The following is an 18,245-nucleotide window of genomic DNA, read 5'->3' as shown; positions in this document are numbered from 1 at the left end:
ATAGAAGCATATACACATGTGCCATCTCCTCATTGGTTGTGCCCACGTGAGTGATTGAAAGATCAACTGAGGTCTGTCGGTCATTTGCGGTAATACACCTTATTATGAAAGTTAGATGCCAATCACCATATAAAGTCCAAAGAAGAAAAGCCTGGAAGGAGGAGAGATGACTAGAAACGGTTCGGTTGACTGCTTTATGTGTGGATTATTGTCGGAGTAGAGGACCTTGTGCATTTCAGATAAAATAACAACTCAATGTGTATATCCAAGGAGAAATTAGCTAGCAACAGCAAGCTAGCTAAATAGAACAAATTAGATAGCAACTGCAAGCTAGCTAGCTAAATTGCCACATATGTTTAATGCTTTTTGACATGTCCCCTAATTAATATAATTGGTTCAGAGTTTGTTTTGATATTTCAACCTACGTGTTGTGATTGCGTTTGATGTGGGGGGACCAAATCAATTTGCACACGCATTCCTTTGGCAGCAAGAGGCTCTCGGTGGATGCTGCAGTGTACCCAAGTGGCATTTGGAGCAACTGCTTGAACGTGTCTTACCACTCCACTATGTCTCCCTGTCATCAAAGTCCATTTGATGTCACAAAGCAGTCCAATATCCTGTCCTGTTGTCCTGGTTTCCAGTGGTTTGCAGAAGAGGATATCTTCCTTGATTGACCCCACATAAACATAACGGACATATACTAGGAGCTATGCCAAGGGGTACAAAGACAATTGGGTAAAACATGCCAATGGTTGTTTTGAAAGACTAACACAGTTGGAAAGCCTAAAACCAAGAGTAAAAGAATAATCAGAACATGTCCCATCATGCTTTACCCAACACTCACCATTGGGGAAGGCATTTATGGGCATTATCAGGAATCACTGGTACATTATTGATACTGACCCACAATTGAAACCCATTTTTATATATCCCCCACGTATGTTTTTTATAAGACCTCCGAACTTGAGAGATATTGTGGTTAATTCTGATTACCTACCAGAGGAAAGGGGAAACTTTTTGGACAAGTTTGAAGGAGGGTATTTACAAATGTGGCCAATGTGCTCAATGCAGCTTTACGTACAAATGCAACCGATTTACACACAGGACAAAGATGTAAGATCAAGGGCCTGATTACTTGCATGTCACCAATGTCATTTACATATTGAAATGTCCTCGTTGTCACGTTCTGACCTTAGTTCCTTTGTTTTGTCTTTGTTTTAGGTTTTGAGTTCGGCCTAGTACGGTTCTCAATCAGAGGCAGCTGTCAATCGTTGTCCCTGATTGAGAATCATACTTAGGTAGCCTGGGTTTCACTTTTGAGTTGTGGGTGTTTGTTTCCGTGTGAGTGTTTGGGCCAGACGTTTCTGTTTCGGGTTTTGTAAATTCACGTCATCGTTTATTGTTTTGAGTCAGTTTTCAGTGCTTTCTTTAATTAAAATCATCATGAACATTTACCACGCTGCGCTTTGGTCCGATCCTTACTCCTCCTCAGACGAAGAGGAGGAAATCCGTTACAGAAACACCCACCACAAAAGGACCAAGCAGTGTGGTAACAGGCAGCAGCAGCGATCGCAGGACTCCTGGACATGGGAGCGAGATCTGGACTATGTCACTACTTGGGAGGAGATAGACAGGGAGAGTGCCGGAGCCCGCCTGGGATTCTCTGGAGCAGTGTGGCTAAGTCATGTAGGAGACCTGGGTCAACTCCCCGTGCTTACCGGAGAGCGAGAGGGACCGGGCAGGCACTGTGTTATGACGGTGTCCCCGGTGCGTGTGCATAGCCCGGTGCGGTACATTCCAACTCCTCGTAACGGCTGGGCTAGAGTGGGCATCGAGCCAGGTGCCATGAAGCCGGCTCTATGCATCTGGTCTCCAGTGCGTCTACTTGGGCCATCGTACATGACACCAGCCTTACGCATGGTGTCCCCGGTTCGCCAGCACAGCCTGGTCTGGCTACGGGGAGCATTCAACCAGGTAAGGTTGGGCAGGCTCGGTGGTCATGAGCTCCAGTGCGCCTGCACGGTCCGGTCTATCCGGTGCCAACTCCACGCACCAGCCCTCCGGTGGCAGCCCCCCACACCAGGCTGTCTCTCCGTCTTCTTCCTACAGGTGCTCCCGCCTGTCCTGAGCCGCCAGAGTCTCCCGTCTGTCCTGAGCTGCCAGAGTCTCCCCGTCTGTCCTGGGCCGCCAGAGTCTCCCGTCTGTCCTGAGCCGCCAGAGTCTCCCGTCTGTCCTGAGCCGCCAGAGTCTCCCGTCCGTCCTGAGCCGCCAGAGTCTTCCATCTGTCCTGAACCGCCAGAGCCGCCAGTCTGTCCTGAGCCGCCAGAGCCGCCAGCCAGCCAGGAGCCGCCAGAGCCGTCAGTCAGCCAGGAGCCGCCAGAGCCATCAGTCAGCAAGCCAGGAGCCGCCAGAACCGTCAGTCAGCCAGGAGCCTCCAGAGCCATCAGTCAGCCAGGCAATGCCAGAATCGCCCTTCACTCCGGAGCTGCCGGAGTCTCCCTTCCATTCGGGACCCATTTCTAGGGTCCCCAGTCTGAGGTCGGCGGCGTGGGTCACCGTGTTTAAGAGGCCACGTAGGCAGACAATGAGGCAGAGAAAAACTGTGGTGAAGTGGGGTCCACGTCCCGCGCCAGAGCCGCCACCGCGGACAGACGCCCACCCAGACCCTCCCCTATAGGTTCAGGTTTTGCGGCCGGAGTCCGCACCTTTGGGGGTGGTACTGTCACTTTCTGACCTTAGTTCCTGTGTTTTGTCTCTGTTTTAGTATGGTCAGGGCGTGAGTTGGGTGGGCAGTCTATGTGTGTTTTTCTATGTTGGGGTTTTGAGTTCGGCCTAGTATGGTTCTCAATCAGAGGTAGCTGTCAATCGTTGTCCCTGATTGAGAAACATACTTAGGTAGCTTGGGTTTCACTTTTGAGTTGTGGGTGTTTGTTTCCGTGTGAGTGTTTGGGCCAGACGGTACTGTTTCGGGTTTTGTAAATTCACATCATTGTTTATTGTTTTGATTCAGTGTTCAGTGCTTTCTCTAATTAAAATCATCATGAACACTTACCACGCTGCGCTTTGGTCCGATCCTTACTCCTCCTCAGACGAAGAGGAGGAAATCTGTTACACTTGTAGTCTGTCTTACATAGGGAAAACCCGTAGAAGCCTGAAGACACTGGTGAGACAAAAAATCTGGTTGCTGCACATTTTGTACAAGCTGGACATCCTATTAGTTCTCTGAGATACATTGGAATAGAAATGGTCAAGATGTCACACAGGGGAGGGCACATTGAGAGGAAACATCTTCAAAGGGAATCTTTCTGATCCATAGGCTGAACATGTCCCCGATTGGACTCAACGAGGAGTTTGACTTGAAACCATTCTTATGGCTTCAATCATTCTAAGTTGTGTTTGTTTTTGTCCTAATTGAATATTATATGTGTATTTATATTTCTATAAATATTGATCACATTCTCTGTGTATGATCAAATATTTTGATATATTGAATGTTAATATTGTGAAACTATGTTATACATTTTTACCTCTTGTTTCAGGAAGTGATGTCACTGAGTACTGCCCCTATTTATAGGACCTTCCACTCCCACCTGGGATATGGGTCAATGAGGAAGACCTAAGGGTCGAAATGTTGTAAATAAATATCACCTGGGAGCATGAGCAGCAGTGTGCAGAGTTTTCTTTTCTGTTTTCCATGAGTTTGCCTACAACTCCAGCACCTGCGGAATAGGTTCAGATGGCTGTTAGGTTCAGAATAGGTTCAGATGGCTGTTAGGTTCAGAATAGGTTCAGATGGCTGTTAGGTTCAGAATAGGTTCAGATGGCTGTTAGGTTCAGAATAGGTTCAGATGGCTGTTAGGTTCAGAATAGGTTCAGATGGCTGTTAGGTTCAGAATAGGTTCAGATGGCTGTTAGGTTCAGAATAGGTTCCGATTGCTGTTAGGTTCAGATGGCTGTTAGGTTCAGAAAATGTTCAGATGGCTGTTAGGTTCAGAATAGGTTCAGATGGCTGTTAGGTTCAGAATAGGTTTTCTACATTGTAGAATAATAGTGAAGAAATCAAAACTATGAAATAACACATAAGGAATCATGTAGTAACCCAAAAAGTGTTAAACAAATCAAAACATATTTTATATTTGAGATTCTTCAAATATCCACCCTTTGCCTTGATGACAGCTTTGCACACTCTTGGCATTCTCTCAACCAGCTTCACCTGAAATGCTTTTCCAACCGTCTTGAAGGAGTTCCCACATATGCTGAGCACTTGTTGGCTGCTTTTCCTTCACTCTGCGGTCCGACTCATCCCAAACCATCTAAATTTGGTTGAGGTGGAGGCCAGGTCATCTGATGCAGCACTCCATCACTCTCCTTCTTGGTAAAATAGCCCTTACACAGCCTGGAGGTGTGTTGAGTCATTGTCCTGTTGAAAAACAAATGATAGTCCCACTAAGCCCAAACCAGATGGGATGGCGTATAGCTGCAGAATGCTGTGGTAGCCATGCTGGTTAAGTGTGTCTTGAATTCTAAATAAATCACTGACAGTGTCACCAGCAAAGCAACCCCACACCAACACACCTCCCCTCCATGCTTTATGGTGGGAAATACACATGTGGAGATCATCCGTTCACCCACATCACATCTCACAAAGATATGGCGGTTGGATCCAAAAATCTCCAATTTGGACTCATCAGACCAAAGGACAGATTTCCACCGGTCTAATGTCCATTGCTCATGTGCCTTGGCCCAAGAAAGTCTCTTCTTCTTATTGGTGTCCTTTAGAAGTGGTTTCTTTGCAGCAATTCGACCCTGAAGGCCTGATTCAAACAGTCTCCTCTGAACAGTTGATGTTGAGATGTGTCTGTTACTTGAACTACCTGAAGCATTTATTTGGGCTGCAATTTCTGAGCCTAGTAACTAATGAATGTATCCTCTGCAGCAGAGGTAACTCTGGGTCTTCCTTTCCTGTGGCGGTCCTCATGAGAGCCAGTTTCATCATAGTGCTTGATGGTTTTTTGCAACTGCACTTGAAGAAACTTTGAAAGTTCTTTAAATGTTCCGCATTGACTGACCTTCATGTCTTAAAGTAATGATGGACTGTCATTTCTCCTTGCTTATTTGTGCTGTTCTTGCCATAAAATGGACTTGGTCTTTTACCAAAATAGGACTATCTTCTGTATACCCCCTACCATGTCACAACACAACTGATTGGCTCAAATGCATTAAGAAGAAAATAAATTCCACAAATTAACTTTTAACAAGGCACACGTGTTAATTGAAATGCATTCCAGGTGACTACCTCATGAAACTGGTTGAACGAATGCCAAGAGTGTGCAAAGCTGTCATCAAGGCAAAGGGTGGCTACTTTGAATAATCTCAAATATAAAATATATTTTGATTTGTTTAACACTTTTTTGTTTACTACATGATTCAATGTGTCATTTCATAGTTTGATGTCTTCACTATTATTGTATAATGTAGAAACATTTTTAAATAAAGAAAAAACCCCTGAATGAGTAGGTGTTCTAAAACTGTTGTTCGGTAGTGCAGTTGCCTGTTGTAGTAGCACTTATCAATGTCAATTAACAGTGTGTGTGTGTACCAACCTTTGTGTCATCCCCTAAATGTCAGAGCAATCAGAAGTTCCAACATTCACTACGCTTTATAACTTACAAAACTCTTGCAAAGGCAAAGAAAACAATGTCCCTGGTCAGATTATAACAACTACAACCAGGGGAGAACCAAATATGTGGGAAAATTAGATTTTAAAGGGAGATAAATTGACCGATGACTGAATGTTTGGGAAAGTTCTGAGTGGATAAGATGCTTTGGAAGTAATGACAATGGAAGCAGCAAAGCAGTTGCCCCCAGAGCATTGACAAAACCTCCAGCATTTGAACTCACGTTAGCAGCTGGTGAGCATTTATGCTGTTTTCTGAAGGGCTGTACAACTCTGTCCAGATCTCTGTGACTGCTCTCTACACAGAACATGAATATGTTCTTCAATATAAGGGGAATATATAAACAACCAGTTGCTGAAGACAGGAAGATTGAAGGTATGTAGAATCATAGAGAAAGGCTAGTAGCATTGTCTGGTGTTTTGCATGTAGCCTACATAAGTGTTTATTTATTGGGCTTCCATTTATTTTCTTGTGTTTTAATTTCTAAATGTTTTACCAAAGGAAATAAATGATTGTGATTTATTGTTGAAATTCAAAAACGGTTGTACTATTTGTAAATAGGGTTTGATTATTGAGCTTAGAGAAGCAGTCATACATTTACAGACATCAACATGTAGGCCAATACAACACACTGTTATACAAACACAACAATTCTAGGTCAGTGTTATTCCAAAATTAGCTGCTGTGTAAACAAGACATCACTTAAATCTCAGAGAAGGAAGAGCTGCAATCCCATCACACGCCACCAGAGGACTCTTGAGTGATGAAGTGCACTTCGCTACAATAACCCCCGAAAGCCAACTATATACAGAAGCCTGCAACCTTCCCTTGCAAGTGAGTCATATAATTCCCTACGGGCAAGCTTTCTGTAGAAATTATGACGAGTTCAAATTAAAACCCACATCTACAGATATTGCCAATTAGGGAGTAAGGCACGTGCGTCTGCATCACTTGTAAACGCCGTATTCTTTTAAAACCTTGTAATAATAGGGCGCGGAGTCTACTCATTGCAGTTTATTACACGTCTATTTTGAAGAAGATGCAAAAACATAATTGCAAGGTTGTCCAGTAGATGGCGAGGTGTGTATGGTTGGGTTGTATGGGTGGACAGGGAGATTTGGTCGGATTCTGAGAACGTGTGTTATCCCATCCATTCCATCAACACAGCCCTTACACAGGGACGGAGGAGGAGGACAGTTGCTGTGTGACAGTAGAAAAAGCATGGATGATGTTATCCTGAAGGGATCACATAGATGCTGTCACTTGACTGGTTTGAAATGGGTTTGATCTTTTTTAAAAGAAAACAGTATATTTTTTAACCAATCCATTCACGTAACTAGAGACAGTTGATGTTACTGTTTTGCAAAAAAAAAAATGTCAACTTCAAGTAGTCTTTCAAAAAGAACAGCAGCCTGGTAAAATCGAAAGATAAAAGGAAAATAATTTCGGAGATCGCCTAGTGTAAACTAATCATAATGTATCCATGAGGACCAGAAGATGCTCGAATTTCTCTACCTCCCCGGTGCATTTTCCGTGGTCGTGGACCCTCTTCAAGTGCCATCCGCGGGGGTCGCTTCCCTTTTCGCCCCTCTTATATAATCAATGAATAAGACGAATGTTTCAAGCCAGGGTTAATTTTTTTATCGGAAGACATCCACCACCAGCGTGATACACTCGGGGCTGCACGGACAATGTGCAGCAGATATTCTATCATAAACAAGACGTGTGTTTACGATGATGGGACCGCGGACACCGACAGAGCCAGGTAAGGACTGAACTGAAAACAGCCTTGGCTTCTTGGCTAACGCCGAGTGCAGTGAAATTGACCGAGAGCCAAACATCTGTAGCCTATTTGGGAGAAATTTGGACTCGAGTCACGTGACTTGGACTCGAGTACGAGTCACATTTTGCGACTTCAGACTTGACTTGGCAAAAAGAAAAAACACTTGTCACTCGACTTCGACCTGACCATCTATGACTCGTGACCTAACTTGGACTTGAGCTGTACGACCCTAGAGACCCGATTTGTGACCTCGCGCACAATGTGAGCCTATCTGTCCTTTATATTGGAGTACTGGAGGTTCTGTGCGTTCTGTTCTGTGTCTCGACCAAACAGATTCACAGAAATCAGAGGTTGCGCAGGCCGGGCACAAAGCACGTATTCCAGCAAAGCGCGCGCCGATCCACTGTCCTCCAGTATTTATTTAGCAAACGTAATTACACATCGCTCCCGACATACTACATTTTACTTTATTGGTTGGTTATGTAGACTTCTTTTTTTTAATGTTTTATTTATTTAACCTTTATTTAGCTAGGCAAATCAGTAACCCTAACCCTAACCCTATTAAGAACAAATTATTATGTACAACGACGGCCTAGGAACAGAGGGTTAATTGAACTGCCTTGTTCAGGGACAGAACGACATCTCTGGGATTTGATGTAGCAACCTTTCGGTTACTGTCCCAACGCTCTAACCAATAGGCTACTTGCCGCCCCAAAACCATCGCTTTCTATTACATGGATTAGAAGGCTACCAGCCGCTTTCTAACCCATCGCTTTCTATTACATATAATAATATAATATTTTTTCCCCCAAACATCCTTTCTGAATTTTAAAGTTGTCCTCAAAGTAATCATCTAGTTTTTCAAAAGTATCTGTAATCTGATTACAATATTTGATCTGAAAAACGTAACAAATTGTCCAATTGCAGTGGTTGTGTCTGTAAAGGTTTGGGCTCCTGAATTTTTCCAGAGTTTCTTTAAAACCATGTGACCTGTTTAGAAAATATTTGTATATCTAGGTGGCAGGTAGGCTAGTGGTTAAGAGTTTTGGGCCATTAACTGAAAGGTCAATGGTTTGAATCCTGAGCCGGTCAGGTGAAAAATTGGTTGGTGTGCCCTTGAGCAAGGCACTTAACCCTAATTGCTCCTTTAAATTGCTCTGGATAAGAGCGTCTGCTAAATGACTAAAATGTTAGTGTGGTCCCACTCCCATATAAATACATTTTTACAACTAATAATGAATCACTGTCATACTCTATATGATCCTGATTTGCACCTGGTTAGGTTACCAGATTAGTGAAAGCTCCAGGCCTCCGGGAAAACAATTTGCCCCACCACTCTGGGACCTGTGGTGCATCAGGGCATCATCAGTCCCCAAAATGGTTGCATTTGGTTTCAAAGACTATGTGGTAGTGGAGGACATAAGAGGTGCAGTTTGTAAAATATGTGGGTCCAAAATCACTGATGCATTGCAACTGCAATGAAATTGGCATAAAACACTTAACCATTGACTTGAGGACTCGAACCCCGAAAGTAGGGAGGGACTTGACTCGACCTGAGCTGTGGAACTTGGGACATTACTTGAGACTTGCTCAGGACTTACAAAATTGTGATTTGGTCCCATCTCTGCTAGCTGGCAATGCACTGTTGCCGTCAGTCCATTCAACTTTTAACATTGTAGTCTGCTGTGTATCTTTGCGATAATTCCAAGCATGTTTATTTGGATGTCTAATCTGGAGAAAATAAATATTTAGAAAGGAGAATTAGTGAATGGCATTGTTTTAATCTGATTTAGTACATTTGAAATCCAATTGCATGACAGGCTAAGATGAACTATTGTGGTCCAACTTGTTTTCGGGTTTGTTACATTGTTTTTTAAATGTACTTTAATTTGCAAAGAACAGAACAGAATGAACATTGTGACTTCATTCAATTAATAAACTGTTAAACAAATCAAAATATATTTTATATTTGAGATTCTTCAAAGTAGCCACCCTTTGCCTTGATGACAGCTTTGCACACTCTTGGCATTCTCTCAACCAGCTTCATGAGGTAGTCACCTGGAATGCATTTTAATTAACAGGAGTGCCTTGTTAAAAGTTAATTTGTGGAATTTATTTTCTTCTTAATGCATTTGTGTCAATTAGTTGTGTTGTGACATGGTAGGGATGGTATACAGAAGATAGCCCTATTTGGTAAAATACCAAGTCCATATTATGGCAAGAACAGCTCAAATTAGCAAAGAGAAACAACAGTCTTACTTTAAGACATGAAGGTCAGTCAATCCGGAACATTTCAAGAACTTTCACAGGAAAGGAATACCCAGAGTTACCTCTGCTGCAGAGGATAAGTTCATTAGAGTTAACTGCACCTCAGACCTCAGCCCAAATAAATGCTTCACAGAGTTCAAGTAACAGACACATCTCAACATCAACTGTTCAGAAGAGACTGCGTGAATCAGGCCTTCATGGTTGAAATGCTGCAAAGAAACCACCACTAAAGGACACCAATAAGAAGAGACTTGCTTGGGCCAAGAAACACGAGCAATGGACATTAGACCGGTGGAAATCTGTCAGATTTTTTCTGATGTGTCCAAATTAGAGATTTTTGGTTCCAACCACTGTCTTTGTGAGACGCAGAGAAGGTGAACGGATGATCTCCGCATGTGTGCTTCCCATTGTGAAGCATGGAGGAGGAGGTGTTTTTTGTTGTTGTTATTAAGCACACTATAAGCACACTATATACAGTGTCAGTTGCACTAACATTTTTACAATGTGCAGGGATACTGGATCGATAGAGGTGGGGCAAAAAAAGTATTTAGTCAGCCACCTATTGTGCAAGTTCTCCCACTTAAAAAGATGAGTGAGGCCTGTAATTTTCATCATAGGTACACTTGAACTATGACATACAAAGTTAGAAAACAAATCCAGAAAATCACATTGTAGGATTTTAATGAATTTATTTGCAAATTATGTTGGAAAATAAGTATTTGGTCACCTACAAACAAGCAAGATTTCTGGCTCTCACAGACCTGTAACTTCTTCTTTAAGAGGCTCCTCTGTCCTCCACTCATTACCTGTATTAATGGCACCTGTTTTAACTTGTTATCAGTATAAAAGACACCTGTCCACAACCTCAAACAGTCACACTCCAAACTCCACTATGGCCAAGACCAAAGAGCTGTCAAAGGACACCAGAAACAACATTGTAGACCTGCACCAGGCTGGGAAGACTGAATCTGCAATAGGTAAGCAGCTTGGTTTGAAGAAATCAACTGTGGGAGCAATTGTTAGGAAATGGAAGACATACAAGAACACTTATAATCTCCCTCGATCTGGGGCTCCACGCAAGATCTCACCTCGTGGGTTCAAAATGATCACAAGAACGGTGAGCAAAAATCCCAGAACGACACGGGGGGACCTAGTGAATGACCTGCAGAGAGCTGGGACCAAAGTAAAAAAGCCTACCATCAGTAACACACTACGCCGCCAGGGACTCAAATCCTGCAGTTCCAGATGTGTCCTCCTGCTTAAGCCAGTACATATCCAGGCCCGTCTGAAGTTTGCTAGAGAGCATTTGGATGATCCAGAAGAAGATTGGAGAATGTCATATCGTCAGATGAAACAAAACTATAACTTTTTGGTAAAAACTCAACTCGTCATGTTTGGAGGACAAAGAATGCTGAGTTGCATCCAAAGAACACCATACCTACTGTGAAGCATGGGGGTGGAAACATCATGCTTTGGGGCTGTTTTTCTACAAGGGGACCAGGACGACTGATCTGTGTAAAGGAAAGAATGAATGGGGCCATGTATCGTGAGATTTTGAGTGAAAACCTCCTTCCATCAGCAAGGGCATTGAAGATGAAACGTGGCTGGGTCTTTCAGCATGACAATGATGCCAAACACACCGCCCGGGCAACGAAGGAGTGGCTTCTCAAGAAGCATTTCAAGGTCCTGGAGTGGCCTAGCCAGTCTCCAGATCTCAACCCCATAGAAAATCTTTGGAGGGAGTTGGAAGTCCGTGTTGCCCAGCAACAGCCCCAAAACATCACTGCTCTAGAGGAGATCTGCATGGAGGAATAGGCCAAAATACCAGCAACAGTGTGTGAAAACCTTGTGAAGACTTACAGAAAATGTTTGACCTCTGTCTTTGCCAACAAAGGGTATATAAAAAAGTATTGAGATAAACTTTTGTTATTGACCAAATACAGTGCCTTGCGAAAGTATTCGGCCCCCTTGAACTTTGCGACCTTTTGCCACATTTCAGGCTTCAAACATAAAGATATAAAACTGTATTTTTTGTGAAGAATCAACAACAAGTAGGACACAATCATGAAGTGGAACGACATTTATTGGATATTTCAAACTTTTTTAACAAATCAAACACTGAAAAATTGTCCGTGCAAAATTATTCAGCCCCCTTAAGTTAATACTTTGTAGCGCCACCTTTTGCTGCGATTACAGCTGTAAGTCGCTTGGGTTATGTCTCTATCAGTTTTGCGCATCGAGAGACTGAAATTTTTTCCCATTCCTCCTTGCAAAACAGCTCGAGCTCAGTGAGGTTGGATGGAGAGCATTTGTGAACAGCAGTTTTCAGTTCTTTCCACAGATTCTCGATTGGATTCAGGTCTGGACTTTGCCTTGGCCATTCTAACACCTGGATATGTTTATTTTTGAACCATTCCATTGCAGATTTTGCTTTATGTTTTGGATCATTGTCTTGTTGGAAGACAAATCTCCGTCCCAGTCTCAGGTCTTTTGCAGACTCCATCAGGTTTTCTTCCAGAATGGTCCTGTATTTGGCTCCATCCATCTTCCCATCAATTTAACCATCTTCCCTGTCCCTGCTGAAGAAAAGCAGGCCCAAACCATGATGCTGCCACCACCATGTTTGACAGTGGGGATGGTGTGTTCAGCTGTGTTGCTTTTACGCCAAACATAACATTTTGCATTGTTGCCAAAAAGTTCAATTTTGGTTTCATCTGACCAGAGCACCTTCTTCCACATGTTTGGTGTGTCTCCCATGTGGCTTGTGGCAAACTTTAAACAACACTTTTTATGGATATCTTTAAGAAATGGCTTTCTTCTTGCCACTCTTCCATAAAGGCCAGATTTGTGCAATAGATTGTTGTCCTATGGACAGAGTCTCCCACCTCAGCTGTAGATCTCTGCAGTTCATCCAGAGTGATCATGGGCCTCTTGGCTGCATCTCTGATCAGTCTTCTCCTTGTATGAGCTGAAAGTTTAGAGGGACGGCCAGGTCTTGGTAGATTTGCAGTGGTCTGATACTCCTTCCATTTCAATATTATCGCTTGCACAGTGCTCATTGGGATGTTTAAAGCTTGGGAAATATTTTTGTATCCAAATCCGGCTTTAAACTTCTTCACAACAGTATCTCGGACCTGCCTGGTGTGTTCCTTGTTCTTCATGATGCTCTCTGCGCTTTTAACGGACCTCTGAGACTATCACAGTGCAGGTGCATTTATACGGAGACTTGATTACACACAGGTGGATTGTATTTATCATCATTAGTCATTTAGGTCAACATTGGATCATTCAGAGATCCTCACTGAACTTCTGGAGAGAGTTTGCTGCACTGAACGTAAAGGGGCTGAATAATTTTGCACGGCCAATTTTTCAGTTTTTGATTTGTTAAAAAAGTTTGAAATATCCAATAAATGTCGTTCCACTTCATGATTGTGTCCCACTTGTTGTTGATTCTTCACAAAAAAAGACAGTTTTATATCTTTATGTTTGAAGCCTGAAATGTGGCAAAAGGTCGCAAAGTTCAAGGGGGCCGAATACTTTCGCAAGGCACTGTACTTCTTTTCCACCATAATTTGCAAATAAATTCATTAAAAATCCTACAATGTGATTTTCTGGATTTTTCTTTTTCTTCTCATTTTGTCTGTCATAGTTGAAGTGTACCTATGATGAAAATTACAGGCCTCTTATCTTTTTAAGGGGGAGAGCTTGCACAATTGGTGGCTGACTAAATACTTTTTTTGCCCCACTGTATATAGGGGTAAGGTGACTAGGCATCAGCATAAATGATAAACAGAGTAGCAACAGTTTGTATGTGAGTGTATAAACACAGTAGCAGCAGTTTGTATGTGAGTGTATAAACAGAGTAGTGTATAAACAGAGTAGCAGCAGTTTGTATGTGAGTGTATAAACAGAGTAGCAGCAGTTTGTATGTGAGTGTATAAACACAGTAGCAGCAGTTTGTATGTGAGTGTATAAACAGAGTAGTGTATAAACAGAGTAGCAACAGTTTGAATGTGAGTGTATAAACACAGTAGCAGCAGTTTGAATGTGAGTGTATAAACAGAGTAGCAGCAGTTTGTATGTGAGTGTATAAACAGAGTAGCAGCAGTTTGTATGTGAGTGTATAAACAGAGTAGTGTATAAACAGAGTAGCAGCAGTTTGTATGTGAGTGTATAAACAGAGTAGCAGCAGTTTGAATGTGAGTGTATAAACAGAGTAGCAGCAGTTTGTATGTGAGTGTATAAACAGAGTAGTGTATAAACAGAGTAGTGTATAAACACAGTAGCAGCAGTTGTATGTGAGTGTATAAACAGAGTAGCAGCAGTTTGTATGTGAGTGTATAAACAGAGTAGCAACAGTTTGTATGTGAGTGTATAAACACAGTAGCAGCAGTTGTATGTGAGAGTATAAACAGAGTAGCAGCAGTTGTATGTGAGTGTATAAACAGAGTAGCAGCAGTTTGTATGTGAGTGTATAAACAGAGTAGCAGCAGTTTGTATGTGAGTGTATAAACACAGTAGCAGCAGTTGTATGTGAGTGTATAAACAGAGTAGTGTATAAACACAGTAGCAGCAGTTGTATGTGAGAGTATAAACAGAGTAGCAGCAGTTTGTATGTGAGTGTATAAACAGAGTAGCAACAGTTTGAATGTGAGTGTATAAACAGAGTAGCAGCAGTTGTATGTGAGAGTATAAACAGAGTAGCAGCAGTTGTATGTGAGTGTATAAACAGAGTAGCAGCAGTTTGAATGTGAGTGTATAAACAGAGTAGCAGCAGTTGTATGTGAGAGTATAAACAGAGTAGCAGCAGTTGTATGTGAGTGTATAAACAGAGTAGCAGCAGTTTGAATGTGAGTGTATAAACAGAGTAGCAACAGTTTGAATGTGAGTGTATAAACAGAGTAGCAGCAGTTGTATGTGAGAGTATAAACAGAGTAGCAGCAGTTGTATGTGAGTGTATAAACAGAGTAGCAGCAGTTTGTATGTGAGTGTATAAACAGAGTAGTGTATAAACAGAGTAGCAACAGTTGTATGTGAGTGTATAAACAGAGTAAAGGCAGTTTGTATGTGAGTGTATAAACAGAGTAGCAGCAGTTGTATGTGAGTGTATAAACAGAGTAGCAGCAGTTTGTATGTGAGTGTATAAACAGAGTAGCAGCAGTTTGTATGTGAGTGTATAAACAGAGTAGTGTATAAACACAGTAGCAGCAGTTGTATGTGAGTGTATAAACAGAGTAAAGGCAGTTTGTATGTGAGTGTATAAACAGAGTAGCAGCAGTTGTATGTGAGTGTATAAACACAGTAGCAGCAGTTGTATGTGAGTGTATAAACAGAGTAAAGGCAGTTTGTATGTGAGTGTATAAACAGAGTAGCAGCAGTTGTATGTGAGAGTATAAACAGAGTAGCAGCAGTTGTATGTGAGTGTATAAACAGAGTAGTGTATAAACACAGTAGCAGCAGTTTGTATGTGAGAGTATTAACAGAGTAGCAGCAGTTGTATGTGAGTGTATAAACAGAGTAGCAGCAGTTTGTATGTGAGTGTATAAACAGAGTAGTGTATAAACACAGTAGCAGCAGTTTGTATGTGAGAGTATTAACAGAGTAGCAGCAGTTGTATGTGAGTGTATAAACAGAGTAGCAGCAGTTTGTATGTGAGTGTATAAACAGAGTAGCAGCAGTTTGTATGTGAGTGTATAAACACAGTAGCAACAGTTTGAATGTGAGTGTATAAACAGAGTAGCAACAGTTTGTATGTGAGTGTATAAACAGAGTAGCAGCAGTTTGTATGTGAGTGTATAAACAGAGTAGTGTATAAACAGAGTAAAGGCAGTTTGTATGTGAGTGTATAAACAGAGTAGCAGCAGTTGTATGTGAGAGTATAAACAGAGTAGCAGCAGTTTGTATGTGAGTGTATAAACAGAGTAGCAGCAGTTTGTATGTGAGTGTATAAACACAGTAGCAGCAGTTGTATGTGAGTGTATAAACAGAGTAGCAGCAGTTTGTATGTGAGTGTATAAACAGAGTAGCAGCAGTTTGTATGTGAGTGTATAAACAGAGTAGCAGCAGTTTGTATGTGAGTGTATAAACAGAGTAGTGTATCAACAGAGTAAAGGCAGTTTGTATGTGAGTGTATAAACAGAGTAGCAGCAGTTTGTATGTTAGTGTATAAACAGAGTAGCAGCAGTTTGTATGTGAGTGTATAAACAGAGTAGTGTATAAACAGAGTAAAGGCAGTTTGTATATGAGTGTATAAACAGAGTAGCAGCAGTTGTATGTGAGAGTATAAACAGAGTAGCAGCAGTTTGTATGTGAGTGTATAAACAGAGTAGCAGCAGTTGTATGTGAGAGTATAAACAGAGTAGCAGCAGTTTGTATGTGAGTGTATAAACAGAGTAGCAGCAGTTGTATGTGAGTGTATAAACAGAGTAGCAGCAGTTGTATGTGAGTGTATAAACAGAGTAGCAGCAGTTTGAATGTGAGTGTATAAACAGAGTAGCAGCAGTTTGTATGTGAGTGTATAAACAGAGTAGCAGCAGTTGTATGTGAGTGTATAAACAGAGTAGCAGCAGTTTGTATGTGAGTGTATAAACAGAGTAGCAGCAGTTTGTATGTGAGTGTATAAACAGAGTAGCAGCAGTTTGTATGTGAGTGTATAAACAGAGTAGCAGCAGTTTGTATGTGAGTGTATAAACAGAGTAGCAGCAGTTGTATGTGAGTGTATAAACAGAGTAGCCGCAGTTTGTATGTGAGTGTATAAACAGAGTAGCAGCAGTTTGTATGTGAGTGTATAAACAGAGTAGCAGCAGTTTGTATGTGAGTGTATAAACAGAGTAGCAGCAGTTGTATGTGAGTGTATAAACAGAGTAGCAGCAGTTGTATGTGAGAGTATAAACAAGAGTAGCAGCAGTTTGTATGTGAGTGTATAAACAGAGTAGCAGCAGTTTGTATGTGAGAGTATAAACAGAGTAGCAGCAGTTTGTATGTGAGAGTAGAAACAGAGTAGAGTATAAACAGAGTAGCAGCAGTTTGAATGTGAGTGTATAAACAGAGTAGCAGCAGTTTGTATGTGAGTGTATAAACAGAGTAGCAGCAGTTTGTATGTGAGTGTATAAACAGAGTAGAGTATAAACAGAGTAGCAGCAGTTTGAATGTGAGTGTATAAACAGAGTAGCAGCAGTTGTATGTGAGTGTATAAACAGAGTAGCAGCAGTTTGTATGTGAGTGTATAAACAGAGTAGCAGCAGTTTGAATGTGAGAGTATAAACACAGTAGCAGCAGTTGTATGTGAGTGTATAAACAGAGTAGCAGCAGTTTGTATGTGAGTGTATAAACAGAGTAGTGTATAAACAGAGTAGCAGCAGTTTGTATGTGAGTGTATAAACAGAGTAGCAGCAGTTTGAATGTGAGTGTATAAACAGAGTAGCAGCAGTTGTATGTGAGTGTATAAACAGAGTAGCAGCAGTTTGTATGTGAGTGTATAAACAGAGTAGCAGCAGTTTGTATGTGAGTGTGTGTAGTGTCAGTATAAATGTATGTGCATTTGTGTGAGTGAGCAGATGATGCAGTGAGTGTTCGTGTGTTTTGGAGTATCAGTGTGTGTAGTGTGTAGGGCCCTGTGAGTGTGCATAGAGGCAGTGTAAAAATAACAATGAAATACAAAGGTCACTGGCCCTCTCACGTCATCTCACCACACTCTCATCCCTCCTTACAGGAGGCTTCTTGGGGTTTGTCCTCTGGGCTGCTAATCAGAGTATCTCTCTCTCTTGCTCTCTCTCTTTCTCTCTCTCTCCCTCCCTATTCAATTTCAATTTAAGGGCTTTATTGGCATGGGACAAATATGTTTCTTTTGCCAATGCAAGTGACAGATAATAAACAAAAGTGAAATAAACAATAAAAAATTAACAGTAAACATTACACTCACAAAAGTTCCAAAGGAATAAAGACATTTCAAATGTCATATACTTTTTTAACAAATCAAAAACTGAAAAATTGGGCGTGCAAAATTATTCAGCCTGGTGTGTTCCTTGTTCTTCATGATGCTCTCTGCGCTTTTAACGGACCTCTGAGACCTCTGAACTTCTGGAGAGAGTTTACTGCACTGAAAGTAAAGGGGCTGAAAAATTTTGCACGCCCAATTTTTCAGTTTTTGATTTGTTAAAAAAGTTTGAAATATCCAATAAATGTCGTTCCACTTCATGATTGTGTCCCACTTGTTGTTGATTCTTCACAAAAAAATACAGTTTTATATCTTTATGTTTGAAGCCTGAAATGTGGCAAAAGGTCGCAAAGGTCAAGGGGGCCGAATACTTTCGCAAGGCACTGTAATGACTATATACAGTGCTGTAACGATGTGCAAATAGTTAAAGTACTAATGGGAAAATAAATAAACATAAATATTGGGTTTATTTACAATGGTGTTTGTTCTTCACTGGTTGCCTTTTTCTTGCGGCAACAAGTCACAAATCTTGCTGCTGTGATGGTGTGATCTGAGGGAAATATGTGTCTCTAATATGGTC

The 18,245-nt window shown here is 41.6% G+C and overlaps 1 protein-coding gene across 10 annotated transcripts in view; it reads left to right on the top strand.

Annotated features, from left to right (window-relative positions):
* Positions 1–6,826: 6,826 nt before the first annotated feature.
* Positions 6,827–18,245, top strand: part of LOC110536366 (potassium channel subfamily T member 1) — a 134,094-nt gene continuing 122,675 nt past the window's right edge. For all 10 annotated transcript variants that reach the window (XM_036936281.1, XM_036936280.1, XM_036936272.1 and 7 more), the window contains exon 1: positions 6,827–7,443. In XM_036936281.1, coding sequence (XP_036792176.1) covers positions 7,413–7,443 — 31 coding nt within the window. In that variant the 5' untranslated portion in view covers positions 6,827–7,412. The remainder of the gene's footprint in view (positions 7,444–18,245) is intronic.

The sequence above is a fragment of the Oncorhynchus mykiss genome, chromosome 11, assembly GCF_013265735.2.
Source record: "Oncorhynchus mykiss isolate Arlee chromosome 11, USDA_OmykA_1.1, whole genome shotgun sequence".
NCBI lineage: Eukaryota > Metazoa > Chordata > Actinopteri > Salmoniformes > Salmonidae > Oncorhynchus > Oncorhynchus mykiss.
This window is presented reverse-complemented; position numbering and strand designations above follow the sequence as displayed.